Source organism: Cenococcum geophilum, assembly GCF_001692895.1.
Source record: "Cenococcum geophilum 1.58 unplaced genomic scaffold K441scaffold_3, whole genome shotgun sequence".
NCBI classification, from domain to species: domain Eukaryota; kingdom Fungi; phylum Ascomycota; class Dothideomycetes; order Gloniales; family Gloniaceae; genus Cenococcum; species Cenococcum geophilum.
The window spans coordinates 1,815,231-1,831,127 of NW_027137561.1; the positions used below are offsets into that span (position 1 = coordinate 1,815,231).

The 15,897-nt window shown below is 35.9% G+C and overlaps 1 protein-coding gene across 1 annotated transcript; it reads right to left on the bottom strand.

The window, feature by feature from the left end:
• Nucleotides 1-1,390: 1,390 nt before the first annotated feature.
• K441DRAFT_651887 (alkaline phytoceramidase) lies at nt 1,391-2,797 on the bottom strand. The gene is made up of 4 exons (XM_067647274.1): nt 2,667-2,797; nt 2,425-2,611; nt 1,902-2,373; nt 1,391-1,851 (listed from the first exon to the last, which is right to left on the bottom strand). The coding sequence occupies exons 1-4, from the start codon at nt 2,754-2,756 to the stop codon at nt 1,686-1,688; spliced, it is 915 nt and encodes a 304-aa protein (XP_067509213.1). The 5' UTR covers nt 2,757-2,797; the 3' UTR covers nt 1,391-1,685.
• Between the last annotated feature and the right edge of the window lie 13,100 nt (nt 2,798-15,897).

Genomic DNA, 15,897 nt, shown 5'->3' on the forward strand with positions numbered 1-15,897 from the left:
ACGGTCTAAAATGGAACCTATAGAACTATATAACGAGGAATAATAAGTAGAGTCACGTGATATAATCTATGTAATCTATATAATCTATAAAATCTATAACAGAGTAAATAGAGCAGACAGAGTAGATAGAGCAACGACTTTTTTAGGAGTACGGTTATGTATTTAAGGACCCTTAGTCCCTACCTAGATAGTTCTTTCCTTATAGTAATTCTTAGAATACAATTAGAGTTAATCTGTTGGGCAACTACTCCACCAGTTGTTATTACGTTATTAACTTACTTGCAATACCTACATACCTAGCCCATTAACGAGCCCACCGTAGTCCCTGCTACAAGGTTCCGTTACACTTTAGATAATATTAGTGACTTAGTTAATTAAGGCATAAGCATAGTAAGAGGGACGCGTAAGCCTATATAATTAGTAGTCTATAAATAAGGATCTAAAGCTAGAGAAAAAAAAGAAGACGGAGGGTAGTGCCGCTTAACATTATATACAATCTTCTGGTTATATAACGGCAACTATCTAAAACTGTGTAAAACTGTCTACAACTATATACAACTATCTGCCATAATCTACTAATATTTATTAGCTACAACCTACTAGTTTCTACTAGTTTCTACTAGTTTCTACTAGCGCCGTAACAGTAAGAGCTCTTTATTAAGCTTTATAGCAGTAGATTAGGTATAGAACCCTATAGTAGATTAAATAAGAAAGTTAAAGACTTTAAAAACTAATAAGATGTATATACTTAGCGTTAGAAACAAATTGAACATTATATAATAATTGCATATTCGCTCGCGTACACTTAGTATATAAAGAAGGTTAGCAACTAGATAGAGCCGCGATTATAATATACACTAACCCCCTCCCCATATAGCGAGAACAAGGAGACATAATTTCGCCCAGTAAAAGAATTATAGAAATTATATAAGTATAACGCTTAAATACAGAAGATCTAATAGGAGTATTAGAAATAATAAAGGTTATTAAATTAAAGATAGGAATGCTATACCTCTAATAGACGACTTAGAGATAGGAGATATCTTTAAGAATAAAAATAAAGAGGGGGATAGTATTATGGACCTTATATCGGCAGTAATACGACTACTAAAAGAGATATAAATAGGCTAGTTAAGATAGTATAGGAGGCACTAAAACTAATTAAGCTATAGGATAAGGGGTAGCTAAGTTATATAGCTAGTTATATTATAAGTTTAGAACGTAGGATCTATAAAATCTATTAAAACGTTATATACTTAGATTACTTAACGTACTAATATACCTAAGTGTTTCTTAGGCGCAGTATTATATATTTAAAGGACTACAGTCCCTACCTAGATAGTTCTCTTCTTTATAGTGAATCTTAGAATATAATTAGAGTTAATCTATTGGGCAACCACTCTACCAGTTGTTATTACGTTGTTGACTTTCTTGTTATCTACACACCTAGCCCATTGACAAGTCCACCGTAGTTATTACTACAAGGCTTCGTTACAAGATGTGCCCGGAATCCCACCTTGATCCCGCTACTCCCATCCTGGAAAAGCGCTGAATAAAATTAGAACTAAAGAAATACAGCTGGAGGACGGAACAGTGTATTGGCTTATGTCGAACTCAGCTTGACCCAGCTTCCGCGCGAAGAACCATAGTCTAATACGAATAAGATCAGGGTCTATTTCCTTGCTTCAATGCATCTTATTATTAGTATTGAACTTCCGTTCTATAACGGGTATGGATCCAAATATCGATGGCCACACCAAGTGGACCTCATCCTGCCTGCCGTTACGGCAATAGTGCAGCCAAAGTCCATAAGTGATATTCAAATACGCAGCAATGCCAGTAAATATGTGCCTTGGTACGGTATTAGCTTCAAAAGAAGTTTCTTGATTATTATTACTTACCACCAACCATGGCCCTCAAGAAGTATTCCCCATGGCAATCCAAGTTCCCTCCTCCACCGTCGTAGCGAAGAGCAGAAGATGTTGTCCAGATTCCAAATCAGGAAGCCCATTGCAATGGAACTTATACCACAGGCTATCATTATCCACATATTCCGGAGGATTTCTTTATTGAGTCGGGCCATCCGGTCCTGGTCTCCTGCATTACGAGATCCGATAGAGTGAGGCCGGAGCGTTTTGTCCATTACATACATACTCCGGAAGACGACGATGATGGTAAGCAAGGCGAACATGTTTTGGTGAAACAAGGGGTCTTTGATGTAATGATAGTAGCCAGTAATAAAGATAGCAAGGGTAATGATGCAAAGCAGCAGAAGAACCTTTCTATGCTTAGGCTGTCCGTGAGAGAAGACCACGAAGAATAGGACGCAAGTGGTGTATATCATCGAGAGCTCGTCGAGCAGTTGCATTGGATCTGGCAAAGGTTAACACATAAAAGAGTCTAAGAAAGCTTCGGACGTCAAACATTTCAAGGATGAATGGTATAGAAAGCTTCCGATCCCGATGATTAGATAACTAATGTATGCTACAAGGAAAACCCAAGGATGGCGATTCTGGATGCAACTAGATATTCCAATGTACGCGAGGTAGATAAAAATCAGATTTGTGAAGGCATTGACGATCTCGGCTAAGTATATAGTCGCATAGTAGTCCTTTATCATACTAGTTAGTGATGATTATACCGGGTTGCAAAAGCCTGAGCCTTGCCTCCTCGCACCAATTTATTGTTGATGTGACCGGACTCCAAAATCCCCCGCCGGAAGGCGGATAAGGTATTGACGGCAAGGAAGACAACATCGCGATCCTGAGCAGCGTATAAAGGAGATGAAGTAGATGGAATTCGATGGAGAGAAAGTGGCAGCAAAGAATCTATATCCTCACCTCGCAATTATCTCTTCGCCTAGTAAAATGTGTCCTACGGTTATCGATAAGAGCTCGCTAATAGAAGCAATCGCATCAAGCTCCGTGATTAAAAATACGTACTTATAATTCTAGTGTTTGGTATTCCGCGCACGGTCCAATTTTCGTAGGACGCTACCAGGGGAAGGGATAAACTACTTCTCTATTAGTGAGGTTTTATATTAATTAATTATAGGCGCTTAATGAGAATTTATAGTTATAATTAAGGGCACTGGTAGCTGTACACCCCCTAAATAATACACGTACACCCCCCAATTAATACGCGTATACCCCTAACTAAACAGGCTTAGACCCTTCCTCTTTACGTTAGAACATTACGTGTGTTTAACTTATATGCATCTATATTGCGAAAATTAAACTTTTAAAATGCAACTTTTATAACTATACCACCTTAATTAAGTCTTAATTTTAATTATAGTATAGGTAGTAGAGTTTAAATTAAAGTTAGAATGTACTAAAGGACCCCTTAGTAAAGTCCTATAGAAAAGGTAAGGCCCTATAAGCTCTATAAGCCTCTTAAATATTACCGCTAATACTTAGTAAGGCATTTATAGCATCTTAACTTCTACTACTATTTTTACCACTTATAATACTACCTGTACTACTACCTATATACTCCTAAGTTAATTAATTAGATTGCGCGGTAACTTATAAGGTAGTATATAAACTAATTTAGCTGCTACTACCTCTACTTATTGTCTGCGAGCTGCCTTTACGGGTATACCCGCTCCCGCGCCCACGCCTATACCCACGCCTATACCCATGGGTAGTGTATATAGTATTTCGCTTAAATATTAAGGGCTTGTGATAAGTTAAGGTATTAATATAACGTCTATTTATAGAGCTAGCTATAGAGCTAGCCAGGCGGCTATGGCGGCGCTTAATAGTTAAAGGCTCTTAGATAAAAAGTAGAGGATTAATAAGTAGGTTAGTAGGAGGATCTAGCAGAGGGCAATTAAACCACTAGTATACGTCGATTTTGGTAAGCTGTATTTTTAGTACTAAGGTGGCGCTTTAGTGCAGCTGCCTATAGAAAGTATAGCAGCATAGAAGGCCGTATACTAGTCTATTAGCCACTATAATTTAGCTAGTAATTAGCTGCCTTTATAAGCTATAGTTAGTTCTTAAGATAACGGAGGTATAAAGGCGTTACTTTAGTAAAAATATCTTTAAACTCTGGCTTACGAACGTTATATAGTAGGCGGTCTCTCTACCTCGCGATTGTTATTGTATAGTTATTTATATCGTTCTTAATAAGGTTCTTAATATTTTAAACTACATTAAATAAGTTACCATTAGATACTATAAGGAAGCGCTTTAATTTGGCGTGCGCGCCCTTAAATTATAATAAGACACTAAAAAATATACGTTTAGTTAGCCTAGAATATTTTATATAGCTTAATATTTTACTTATATTACGAACGCTTTAAGTACAATGTTACGACTACTTGGAGAGGAGTCGGAGGAAGCTAGTTGGTTAATATAGGCACGGTCTAGGATGGAACCCGTGGAACCATGTGACGAGGAATAGTAAGCAAGTCATATAATATTATACGCAGTATACGCAGTATACGCGGTATATACTTACGTATAACACGTATAACATATATATTACGTATAAGGAGGATTTTATAGGAGTATGGTTGTGTATTTAAGGACCCTTAGTCCCTACCTAGATAGTTCCTTCCTTATAGTAATTCTTAGAATACAATTAGAGTTAATCTATTAGGCAACTACTTTACTAGTTATTATTACGTTATTAACTTACTTGTAATACCTATATACCTAGCCTATTAATAAGTCTACCGTAGTTCTTACTACAAGGCTCCGTTATACAATTACTATTATAGTTACGGTTTTAATAAGTTAAATAATATGCCACCAAAAGCAGCCACCACGACGCCATTAACGGCGGTAACTACGTTAAGATTAGGTAATGATACTAGTATAGCAGACACTAATTCATAATAACCTATAACAGTAGGACAGTTATAAATAATAGTTGACTAGTTAATAGGAGATAACGCAGCACTTAAAAATAGGATTAATGGAATAGGAGCAGCAAAGGTTAAGTTACTATTAATTAAGAGATTCTTAGGGGAAAGATTAAAGCTTAAAGGATTCCTTATATAAATATACTTTAAGGTTGCGCAAAAGGGAATAAAACTAGCAATAACTATAGATTAAGTAGCGTACGCAGGATTATTCTTATTAGGAAGAGCACTTGAATAGTTTAAGCCTTACCTTATAGAAATATAAGTAAATGGAATAATAACAACGAACCAAGAGGTATAGTTTATATTCTTAAGTTAGAGAGGGTTCGCAGAGCGACTTATATAAATATTCGGAGATTTAAAGGCAACAACTACAGCGGAAAGAAAACTCTAAGATATTATATAATAAACCTTAGCAATTAAGTATATAACGCAGTTTTAAACGCTAGCAACGCAAGTTAAGTGGAATAATAAGGCGCTTATAGCATAGTATAAATACATCAGGAATTTTTTTTTTGGGCACGTTGTCGCAAGCGAAAATCGGGGTCTGCAAAACCTGCGTAAGTCGCAATTTTGGCAATTTGCGGCAATTTGCAGCAATTTACTATAAATACGCAAGTAGCCTATGCAAATTGCTGCAAATACGCAAGTAGCCTGTGCAAGTTGCTGCAAATTGCTAAAATTGCTAAAATCGCGACTTAAGCAGACCCTAATTTTTGGCTGCAATAAAAATACCACAAAGCTCCGCACAAAGCTCTACTAAGGCTCTGCACGAAGCTCTGCACGAAGCTCTACACATACAAGATCTACACACAAGCTCTACACGAAGCTCTACACGAAGCTCTACACGTAAGCTCTACACGAAGCTCTACACGAAGCTTCTACACGAAGAGCTCTACACGAAGCTCTACACGAAGCTCTACACGAAGCTCTACACGAAGCTCTACACAAAGCTCTACACGAAGCTTTACACGAGGCCTCTACACGAGGCTCCTACACGAAGGTCTGCGTACAGAGGCTCTGCACGAAGCTCTACACGAAGCTCTGTACGAAAAGCTCTTGGCACGAAGCGCTGCACGAGCTCTACACAAAGCCCTGCACGAAGCTCTACACAAAGCTTTGCGCGAGGCTTTACACAAGGCTCTACATAAAGCTCTGCGTACAGAGGCTCTATGCGAGGCTCTGTACGAAGCTCTGCACGAAGCTCTACACGAAGCTTTGCATGAGGCTCTACACAAGGCTCTACACGAAGCTCTGCATAGGGCTCTACACGAAGCTCTACGTACAGAGGCTCTGCACGAGGCTTTGCGCGAAGCTCTGCGTANGGAGGCTCTACACGAAGCTCTGCATCGGGTCCCCGCTATATTCCCGATAGCCTCTACACGTGCCTCTGCCAAGATACCCCTTATATACACCTAGGTAGCCACCTTATTTTCTACCCTTCCTTATATCCTCCCTACCTAGGGAGACACCAGAACGACAGCTAGCAGACGACCGTTGCTAGAACCAGACGACCACCGTTCGAACGACCATCTAGCGAACGCCACGAACGATTTAATTAACCGATCAATCGAATTGAACCAGAGCTTTAATATTGGCCCGTTGCCGAATCGAATTAAGGCCTCCTAGGTAGGCACCCTAGATGACCACCGTTCGAATATACAGCCAGCGAACGGCCGTAGAGAACGATTCGAATTAATATAATTAATCGATCAATCGAATCAGGCGGAGCCTTCGATCGGGCNGACCTTTCCCCCAAATTACAGACAGGTAGGCATAGACGGTAGCACAGACAGGAGGCACAGACGGTAGGTATAGACAGGTAGGCATAGATAGGTAGCACAGATAGGTAGGTACAGACAGGTAGGCATAGACAGTAGGCACAGATAGGTAGGCACAGACAGTAGGCATAGGCAGGTAGGCATAGGCAGGTATAAACAGATAGATAGACAGACAGACAGACAAACAGATAGGCAGGCAGGCAGATAGGTAGACAGGCAGACAGATAGACAGACAGACAGGTAGGTAGGCAGGCAGGTAGGCACTAGGCCTAGTTAGGAAATTGGTATACAGCTAGCAGATCGTCAGGAATACCGCCAATTAATTATTTGGAGCCTTTGTAAAGAGTATCCCCCTTATCTTAATTGCTTAATAAATAGCTTTACATTTTATATAGTTATATAGGAATATAAAATATGCAAAATATGTAAAATATATAAAATATATAAAATATATAAAACGTGTAAAATACATAGGCTCTGCGCGTTTGCTGCAAGTTGCTATAAAATACGCAGGCTCTGTGCAGTTTGCTGCAAGTTGCTGCAAAATACGCAGGCTTTGTGTAGTTTGCCGTAAAATGCGCAAACCGCACAAGACTATATACGACTGCCGCGACCGTATAGTTTGCCGCAAATTGCCGCAAACTGTAACAACGAGCCCGAAAAAAAATTTCCTGATGTAGGGACTTAAGGCTAAAGTCTAGGATGTAATTATTCTAATAGAAGATATGGATACCTTAAGGGAACTAATAGATTAAGTAATAAAGATTAATAATAGGATCTACTAAAGGGAATAGGCTAAGAAGGGCTAAAATAGAGTTCTATAGTTATATAAGATATAGAGTACGTAATAACCTAAGCTAAATTAGAAAATATAGTATAGCGTAGAGCTAATAGACCTAAGTAGTACTAAAGAAGCCTATAAAAAATAGAGTAAGAAACTATAGAAACCTAGAGGTTAAGAATTAAGTAATTATAGGACTAAGGAGTATAGGCTAAACTAAGGATCTTAGTAATAGAAGACATTTAAGCGGACTCTATAATAAAAGTAATAGTTTAAAGAGGGAGCTTATATAAATTGCAGAAAATAGGGTTATTTTACTAGAGACTATAGAAGTAGTTAAAGTTATTACGTAGTAAAGGGAACTAGACTAGTAGTATATAATATAGATGTATAGAGGGATAATAGTATGCTATAAGGAACAAAAAAATGTTTAATTAGAAGTTTTATATTTTATTATAATAACGTATACTAAATTTATAAAGACGCTAAGTATAGTATAAGCTATTAGCTATAAGAGCCAGAATTAAAAGGACTTAAAGGAACTAAAGAGTTAGATAAAGAATAAGATCAACTTTATAAGCTGGATTAAGATATTATAGTAATATATAGATAATAATTAGCAACAATAATAATGGAGTTGGAGTACTTATTAATTAATAGTGATAAAGATAGTAAAGGAACTAACTAGGGGTATCTAAACCTTAATAACGTAATAGAAGTAGAGACTAAGACCGCTATAAAGCAAGGTTTAGTAATGGGTATTATAACACCGTTAAATACGGCATTTATCGCTTTATAAGACGGAAGAAGTAATATCTAGAGACGATTAAGTAAGTAGACGATTGCTAGTGCTAGCTTACCACTTAATAAAGGCAAAAGGCTAAAGGCTTAAGATTTTTAAGACAAGATAAGAGACAACTAAGATTCTTAAGAGGAGATAAGGTATATTTAAGGACCTACAATAAACAAAAACCGATAGGATAGAGTAATAGCTTAGTTTAGTAATATACGAATAAGCTTAGGACGAAGTTTCCTAAAGGTATAAGACTTTTAAGACGAGATAAGTAAGATCTAGGACTTTTAAGACGAGATAAGGACACTAGTAAAGCCTAGTTAAACTAAGGCTAAAGTGCAGCTTAAGAAAGAAGTAAGCTTAGGGTTAAAGAATCTAAGGGGTTAAGAATTTGGAGTACGAATAAAGACACCCGTAAGAAAGAAGTAAGAGACTTCGCTATAGATTAGGGGATCTATAATATAAACAGTAGTTAGATTAGGAGATAGATATATAGACCTAGAAGACTTACTAGGTGAATAAAAAGTTTAACCTAAAGATTAAAAAGTTAATATAGCGATTAAGAAGTAAGAGAACTTTAAGGATCTAATTATAAGACATAAATAATAAGAAACCATAGACGAGTTTAAAGCAAGAATTATCGCATAGTAAGAAAAGAAACTAGATATAAGATCTAGTATACTAGGTCGTATAAGGGACAGAGCACCTATATAAAGAATTACTAATAGGCTAAGAATAGGTATACTAAGAGCCAAGTGGCTTACCGAACTAAAAAATAAAGAGAATTTAGAGATTCTTACTAGGTTTAAAGAATGACATATAAAAGGCTGTTATAACGTAGTAATAAGAAGATACTTCTTTACGGACAGACTATATATACTCTAGTAGCTATACTAAAAGTAGTATAGGCAACGACATAATAATAAGTAGGAAGATTTCTATATATAGTTGGATAAAAAAGTTATCTAAGACCACCTAATTATAGAAAAAGCGATAAATTATATTAAAGGAGCCTTAATTATAATATTAAAAGATCTAAAGGAACAATTAGAGGACTAGAGAAGCGAGAGGCGCGTCTTAGTACCTATAAATAAAGTTATAATATTTAAATTAGTATAATAGAGGTTTAAACTTAAAGATAAAGATAAGTTAAGAGTTAACCTAAAACACTTAGTATACTATACGCTATTATAGATTGCATGCGTAGACGATATATATAAAATGTACAAAAATCCAAAGGAAAAGAACCGGAAATACTTTATAAGGATATACTGGATAATAAATAAATAATAGTATAGGAATGCTAAGTATATATACAGCTAGCATCTAGCAGAAGTCTAAAAGGAAGAAGATTTAATACTTTAACTAGGAAGAATTCTTACGGAAGAATGCTTAGATAGATAATAATAGTAGGAATATTTAGAGAACACCTATCTATAGTATATTAAAGATAAAAAGTAAACTAGGCATTAGCTAAAGAATAAGCTAAGTATAATAGGATTAAGTAGCTAATAGTTAAGAAAAGCAGAGGCCTATAGGACTAAAGGGAGCTAGTAGTAAAGCCTTAAACCCTTAAAGGAATTTAAGAACGACACCTAAATTTAAGAGTTAATTAGTAAGATTAACAGTTTAAAGCGTTAGTAAATAGTAGAGCAATACGGAACCATATCTTACTAGTAGCAGTTAAAAGGATAGGGCTACTATATAGGCAAAAAGAGCACCCTTATTTATTAGTAACAATTTTAGGAGATCTAATAGCTTATAGAGGAGGCATTATTAATCTTTATCGGGAATGAGGCAAGCGGTCGTCACGTGTTATCACGTGTCGCCGCGGCACTAGCGTAGTGAGGAACCTTAGGTTCCTTACCCACCCCCTAATTTTAAACAACAAGCTTTATAACCAACATTTACTATATCTACTTAAGTAGCATTAGTGAGTTACCCTATAACACCAACACTAATTAGTGGTTAAATACATAGTCAACTATAGAACAGCAAGGTTTTTAATAGAAGAGATAGTCTCGTATAGGGGTGCCATATGCGCTCATATAGAATGGATCCCAGCAATACTATGCTATCTTAGACTTACGGAAAACTAGTAATAGAAGTATCACTAAGTACTAGGAGATACCAAGTTGCGTCTATTATATAGAACAACCACGTTTACAAAGATTTAGTCGAGTACTTTAGGTCAGAAGTATTACTAAACCTAAGGTCCTAAGTTAATGTCCGAAACGCGTTAAAAACAACACTCTTAACACTCTGCCACGTTCCTAGCGGCCCTACTATATCGAAATCACGTTAATAACGCGCTCTCTGGCCCTTATACTCCTCTATTAGCATCTAAAGCAGTACCAGCGCGCCCTTACCTTATAACAATTTCAGCTCTACTAAACTATCAAAGTTCTGCCAGCACGCTATCCCTATATTCTCGACACTCTCTACACGTTAAATAACTGTTATTATAGCGTTAACCTATCTAAAGAAGTATAAGAAAGATATTAACCTAAAGATATAGGACAGACCTATAACCGACTTTATAACCGCTAAGCAAAAGGAGCTAAATAGATTCTTATTATACCGCATAGCATACTACAAAGATAGCAAATATAATAACACCATACTATGGTATTATATAAAGGAGGACTTTATTAAATAGATAAAGGAAACATAGGTTCCTATACATAAGGATCTTGTATAAGACTTCCGTAACTTCCTTCGGGAGTATAGAGTATTTGTCCCTATAGATGGGGGAGGTATTAGAGATAATATTTAGAAGCATATTATTAAAGCAAAAGAAGAACATAAATGGACTCTATAAGAGATTAAGCACCAACTACGCACTATAAAGAAGCTTAACTCACAATAGAATCCAAGCAATACGCCACTAAAGACATGCTCTAGTTCTATTACTCTAGAACCCCCTACTTCGCGACTTAATAACCTTTAAACTCTCCCACAGTAAGATTAAGTACCACACTCTATTCTATTGAGCTCTACGTCCCTACTACAGCCTATAATATAATCCCTACCTCCTTAATCTCTAATGCAATCTTAACCCAACCTAGCGCCACTTAGAGGCATCTTAAAGTTGCTTACGGATCTTACGAAGCTCTATTTAAACCAGGAAAAGAAGTTTAGCGGGGAGCTGTATAATATCCTTAATTTAAAGCTATATATCTTCTATAACTATTACTAGAAGGTAGGACTAGAACCTAACTAATATTATAACGCCTATTCCGTTATACTTAAAGGCCGCGCTAGCACCTTTTACTATAATCGTTTGGCAGGAAAAGGGTATAATTTTAACCGTATAATATATAAGTTAAAATACCACTTTAAAACAGAAGAGAATAAGCAATAGTATATATTAGAATGGAGAGAGACTACCTTCCTAAGGATCATTACTACAAACCTAGGTATTTCTCAGCTTAATTGTCTTCAAAAGCTCTTCAATTAACTTTAGATAATTTAGCGTGGTTTATCCAAATTATATTAAGAGGACTTCAGCCTACGCGATTAAGTTATTAGCGTATGCTAAGGTGTTAAAGAATGCAACCTTACTCTCTTTAATCCTATAAATACTTACGAAGGAGTATATACTTAATTAAGATCCTCTATTAGCACCGCTCTACGTTCTTAAGAAGTACAGCAATTTAACGCCTAACCCCAACCTACTTTAATTAACCTAGATAATTAACACGACCATAACTGGACTGATTGAATATATTATAGTAGGGGATATGGCAAAGGGTACAATTAACGTTAACTATAAAGCAATTGTAGAGGTCCTTATGGAGGTTCATTTCATAACAATCGGCAGAAGAAATGCTACATTTATAAGAAGCCAAATTGCTAGTTAACTAGACACCCCCTTGATAGACGAAAGGAGGCATATAATAAGTTTCGCCAGAGCGCACGAAACGTCAGAAACTGAGAAGTCACTACAGCCTACTTCTAAAGCTTCCTGGTTTAATATAAAGGCGAAGAAGATCTTAAGGGTGAGATTAATGAGGCTAAATAGCTCCTTATAGATATAGAAATTAAGGACTACTTTCCCGACCAATACTTCACTGAGTATAGTAAGGTAAATGGCGCATAAACCATTGCTGTCCTTAATAACCAATCTACGCTCCATTCTGTTATAAGGTTAGATATCTTTAACGAGCTAAAGGAAAGTTCCGCGTTCTTATTTAACGACAGATACTCAGCGAACGTCTTTTATAGTATTATGCCAGATACTAGAGCCGCAGGAGTATCTATAGTAGGAGAACCTTAAGTACGAGCTCTTTAGCAGCTTAATAGCTTTATTTAGATCGACTAATTAACGGCAGGCTAATATACAATTCGCTTTAGCAAGGGTACTGTAATCTCTCTTAGCATAATTAAGGTCCAAACCCCGTTAGGATATATCATTTTCCACATTATTCCCGTAAATACCCCGTTTCTATTCTGTATCCAAGATATAGATAAATTAGGCGTTAAGCTTAATAACCTTAAAAATATGCTTATTTAGGGAGATAATTGGGTGCCCGTTATACGTAAGTAGGGTTACCCTTAGTTGCTCCTTTAATAGCTAGAAAGGAGTATTGCTTAGAGCCACTTAACCGAGTCAGAGCTACGTTAACTACACCGTTATTTTAGCTACCTATCCGTTTACTAACTACTTAGGGTTCTTTAGCGAGCAGGTTATAAAGTTAAGGTTAAGATAATTAAGCATCTTATAAAGTACTGCTATTACTGCCAAATAAACTAGAAGTCCCCTAGCCGATTTAAGTTCACCCTTAAAGATAACTATAACTTTAACTTCTATATTATTATTAACATTATATATCTTAGCGGCAAGCTAGTACTCTAAGTTGTTAACTTCTTAATATCCTTTTAAGCCGCATGCTTTCTAAAGGATATATTAGCTAGGAACGCATAGGATACTCTCTAATTATGCTAGATTAATATCTACCTAGGACCCCCTAATTAAATTATTTATAACGCGGGAAGGAACTTCTTATCTATAGAGTTTCGGCAATAGGTAAAGGCAATAGAAATTAAGGTTAAGGAAGTCCCTATTAAGGCATATAATAGCGTTAAAAAAGTAGAATAATACTATACGCCATTACGCCGAGTATATAAGATTATTTCTTTAGAACTAGAGGACGCTAGCGAAGAGCTCATCTTATAGATGGCTGTTAAGGCTGTTAACGATTCCGCTAGTCCAGATAGGCTTATACCTATATTACTAGTCTTTAGCGCCTACCCTCGAATAACTAACAATTCTCTACTATCTCCCTCTATTGTGTAATAAGCTAAGGCTATCCATAAAGTAATGAAGGAGGTATGACGTCTCTACGCCACGCGCCAGGTCAACGACGCACTAGGAATGAGAAATGGCCTAAATACCTTAACTACGCTCGATCTGCCGCTCCAATCTAAGGTACGCGTATGGCGTAAAAAGGGAGGATAGTTAGGCCTATACAAACTTATTACAATTAATGGTTAAACCTATACTCTTTAGATACCCCATAGACCCACTTAATTCCACTTAACCGTTATTAAGCCCTACTATAAGAATAACAGCTCCAAGCCTTTATAGGATGCCCCAGAGAATACCCTAAAGGAGAACCACGATTAATATACTCTAGAAGGCGACAACGATTTTAATATAATTATAGTAGACGTACCGCAACTATAACGCGGTAGAGGTCGCCCGAAGGGATTACGGAATTGCCAATATCTTATAGATTTTAAAGAGCAATTTGTTACCGCTATTGAGAGTAAAGATGAGTTATTAATGGCTTTTATGATAGCTAAAGAAAAGGATGACTTTAAGCTCGCAAAACAGCTCTAAAAAGAAGGCCGTATTATAACTCCAGGAGCTCCTTTCTAAGCATCTGATAAATAGGAGATTAACGGTCTTATTGCGAGAGGAGTCTTTAAATTTAAGAAATATAACCCTACTAAGTTTAATGGAGTTCGCATCTTTAAGTTAAGAATAGTCAATGAGATTAAGGGTAAAGCTACTAACGCCCCATTTGAGAAATTAAGGCTTATTATCTAAGGTTATAATAATAATGGTAAGGAGGTAATCCTTACGCAATCTCTTACGATTTAATAAGCTAGTTAGCAAGTTATTATTGCGCTAGCTCCCTCCTTAATAAAGAGTAGAATGGCAGTTTATTTATAAAATATTACTTAAGCCTACACCTAATTAGAGACGCACTTTCAGCGCTTAATATTAGCATATCTTCTATTCCCATTTTAGTATTAGATTATACTTATTTAAAGGTCTCCAGCGTAAAGTTTTTAAAGTCTTCCTAAAACACTGTCTATAATATAAAGTCTATAAGGTTAAATCGTATATATAGGTGCATCTTAGTCTCTATATACTCCGTTAGGTCGTTATCTATAGCCGTTTCCAAGTCAATTCTATAGCTGTATTTAGTAATTCTTTCCTTCTAGTTAATTTCTATACTGTCGTGTCTTAGTATATAAGGGTAGGTGTAAGGGTAGTTGTTAGGTTTAAGGTGAGGGTGTAAAGGTATATACGTGTCCTATCGACGAATCTACAGTTCTTAGACACTGTAGACGATTCTTAGCAAAGATATAGTCCTCTAGGCGATTTAACGCGTTAATAGTTAAGTTAATATATGGTTTTAAGCTTTAAGGGTCCTCTAGGCAATCTAATGTATTAGTAAGCTAATACGTGGTTTTAAGCTTTAAGGATAACGTAGCTCTCTCTAAGTAAAGATATAGTTCTCTAGGTAATTTAACGCGTTAGCAGTTAAGCTAATACGTAGTTTTAAGCTTTAAGGGTAATGTAGTTTTCTCCTTTAACTAAAATAGGGCGATAGCTCTATGATTTAACGCGTTAGCAGTTAAGCCAATACATAGTTTCGAACTTTGCTATTGCGTATTTCCTAATCTATACGTCTACTAATTAGTGTTAGTATAACTCTCTTTATTAACGTGCACGAATATTACTTATAGTGGTACGTATACGGTGTTAAAGTTAGTAGTTAATTCTTGTCTAGAAGTAAGGGGTTGCTCTAAGGTCAGGTTAGCTAACCTCGCTACATGGTCTCGTGACCACGTTACATAATTAATATTCCGACACTATCCTTTCTAATAATACTGTTTAACTGTTTATAGTTAATGCATAGCCTAAGTTTTCTATTCTTCTTTAGTACGAATAGTACTAGATATTCTACTAATAACTATAATAGTATAATATATCCTTTTTAAAGATTTTCCTGGATAAACTCCTTAAGTGCCTATGACTCTTTTTCTATTAACTTATAAGTTAGGTAGAACCTTAAACTTATTCCTAGTTCTAGCTCTATTTTATAGTCCTATACTATATAATTTAACAGCTTTTTGCTTTTTAGTAACTATAGCTTCTTACTATACTTATAGTATCTCTTTAGTATATAGCTTAATCCTTAATTAGTCTCCTTATATATCGCTCTAACTTAGTACTATACTAACTTAGTTTATTATCGCATCTTACGTTATTATATATCTCTAATATTAACCTAACCTATAATCTAATTAATCTTTAGATTATATTCCTATAACTAAGGTATTTCTAATACTGCCTTATTATTCCCTAATAGTAATATATTAAAAAACATCTTAACTTATCTTCCTTTAATGGTTATCTAAATTGGTCCTA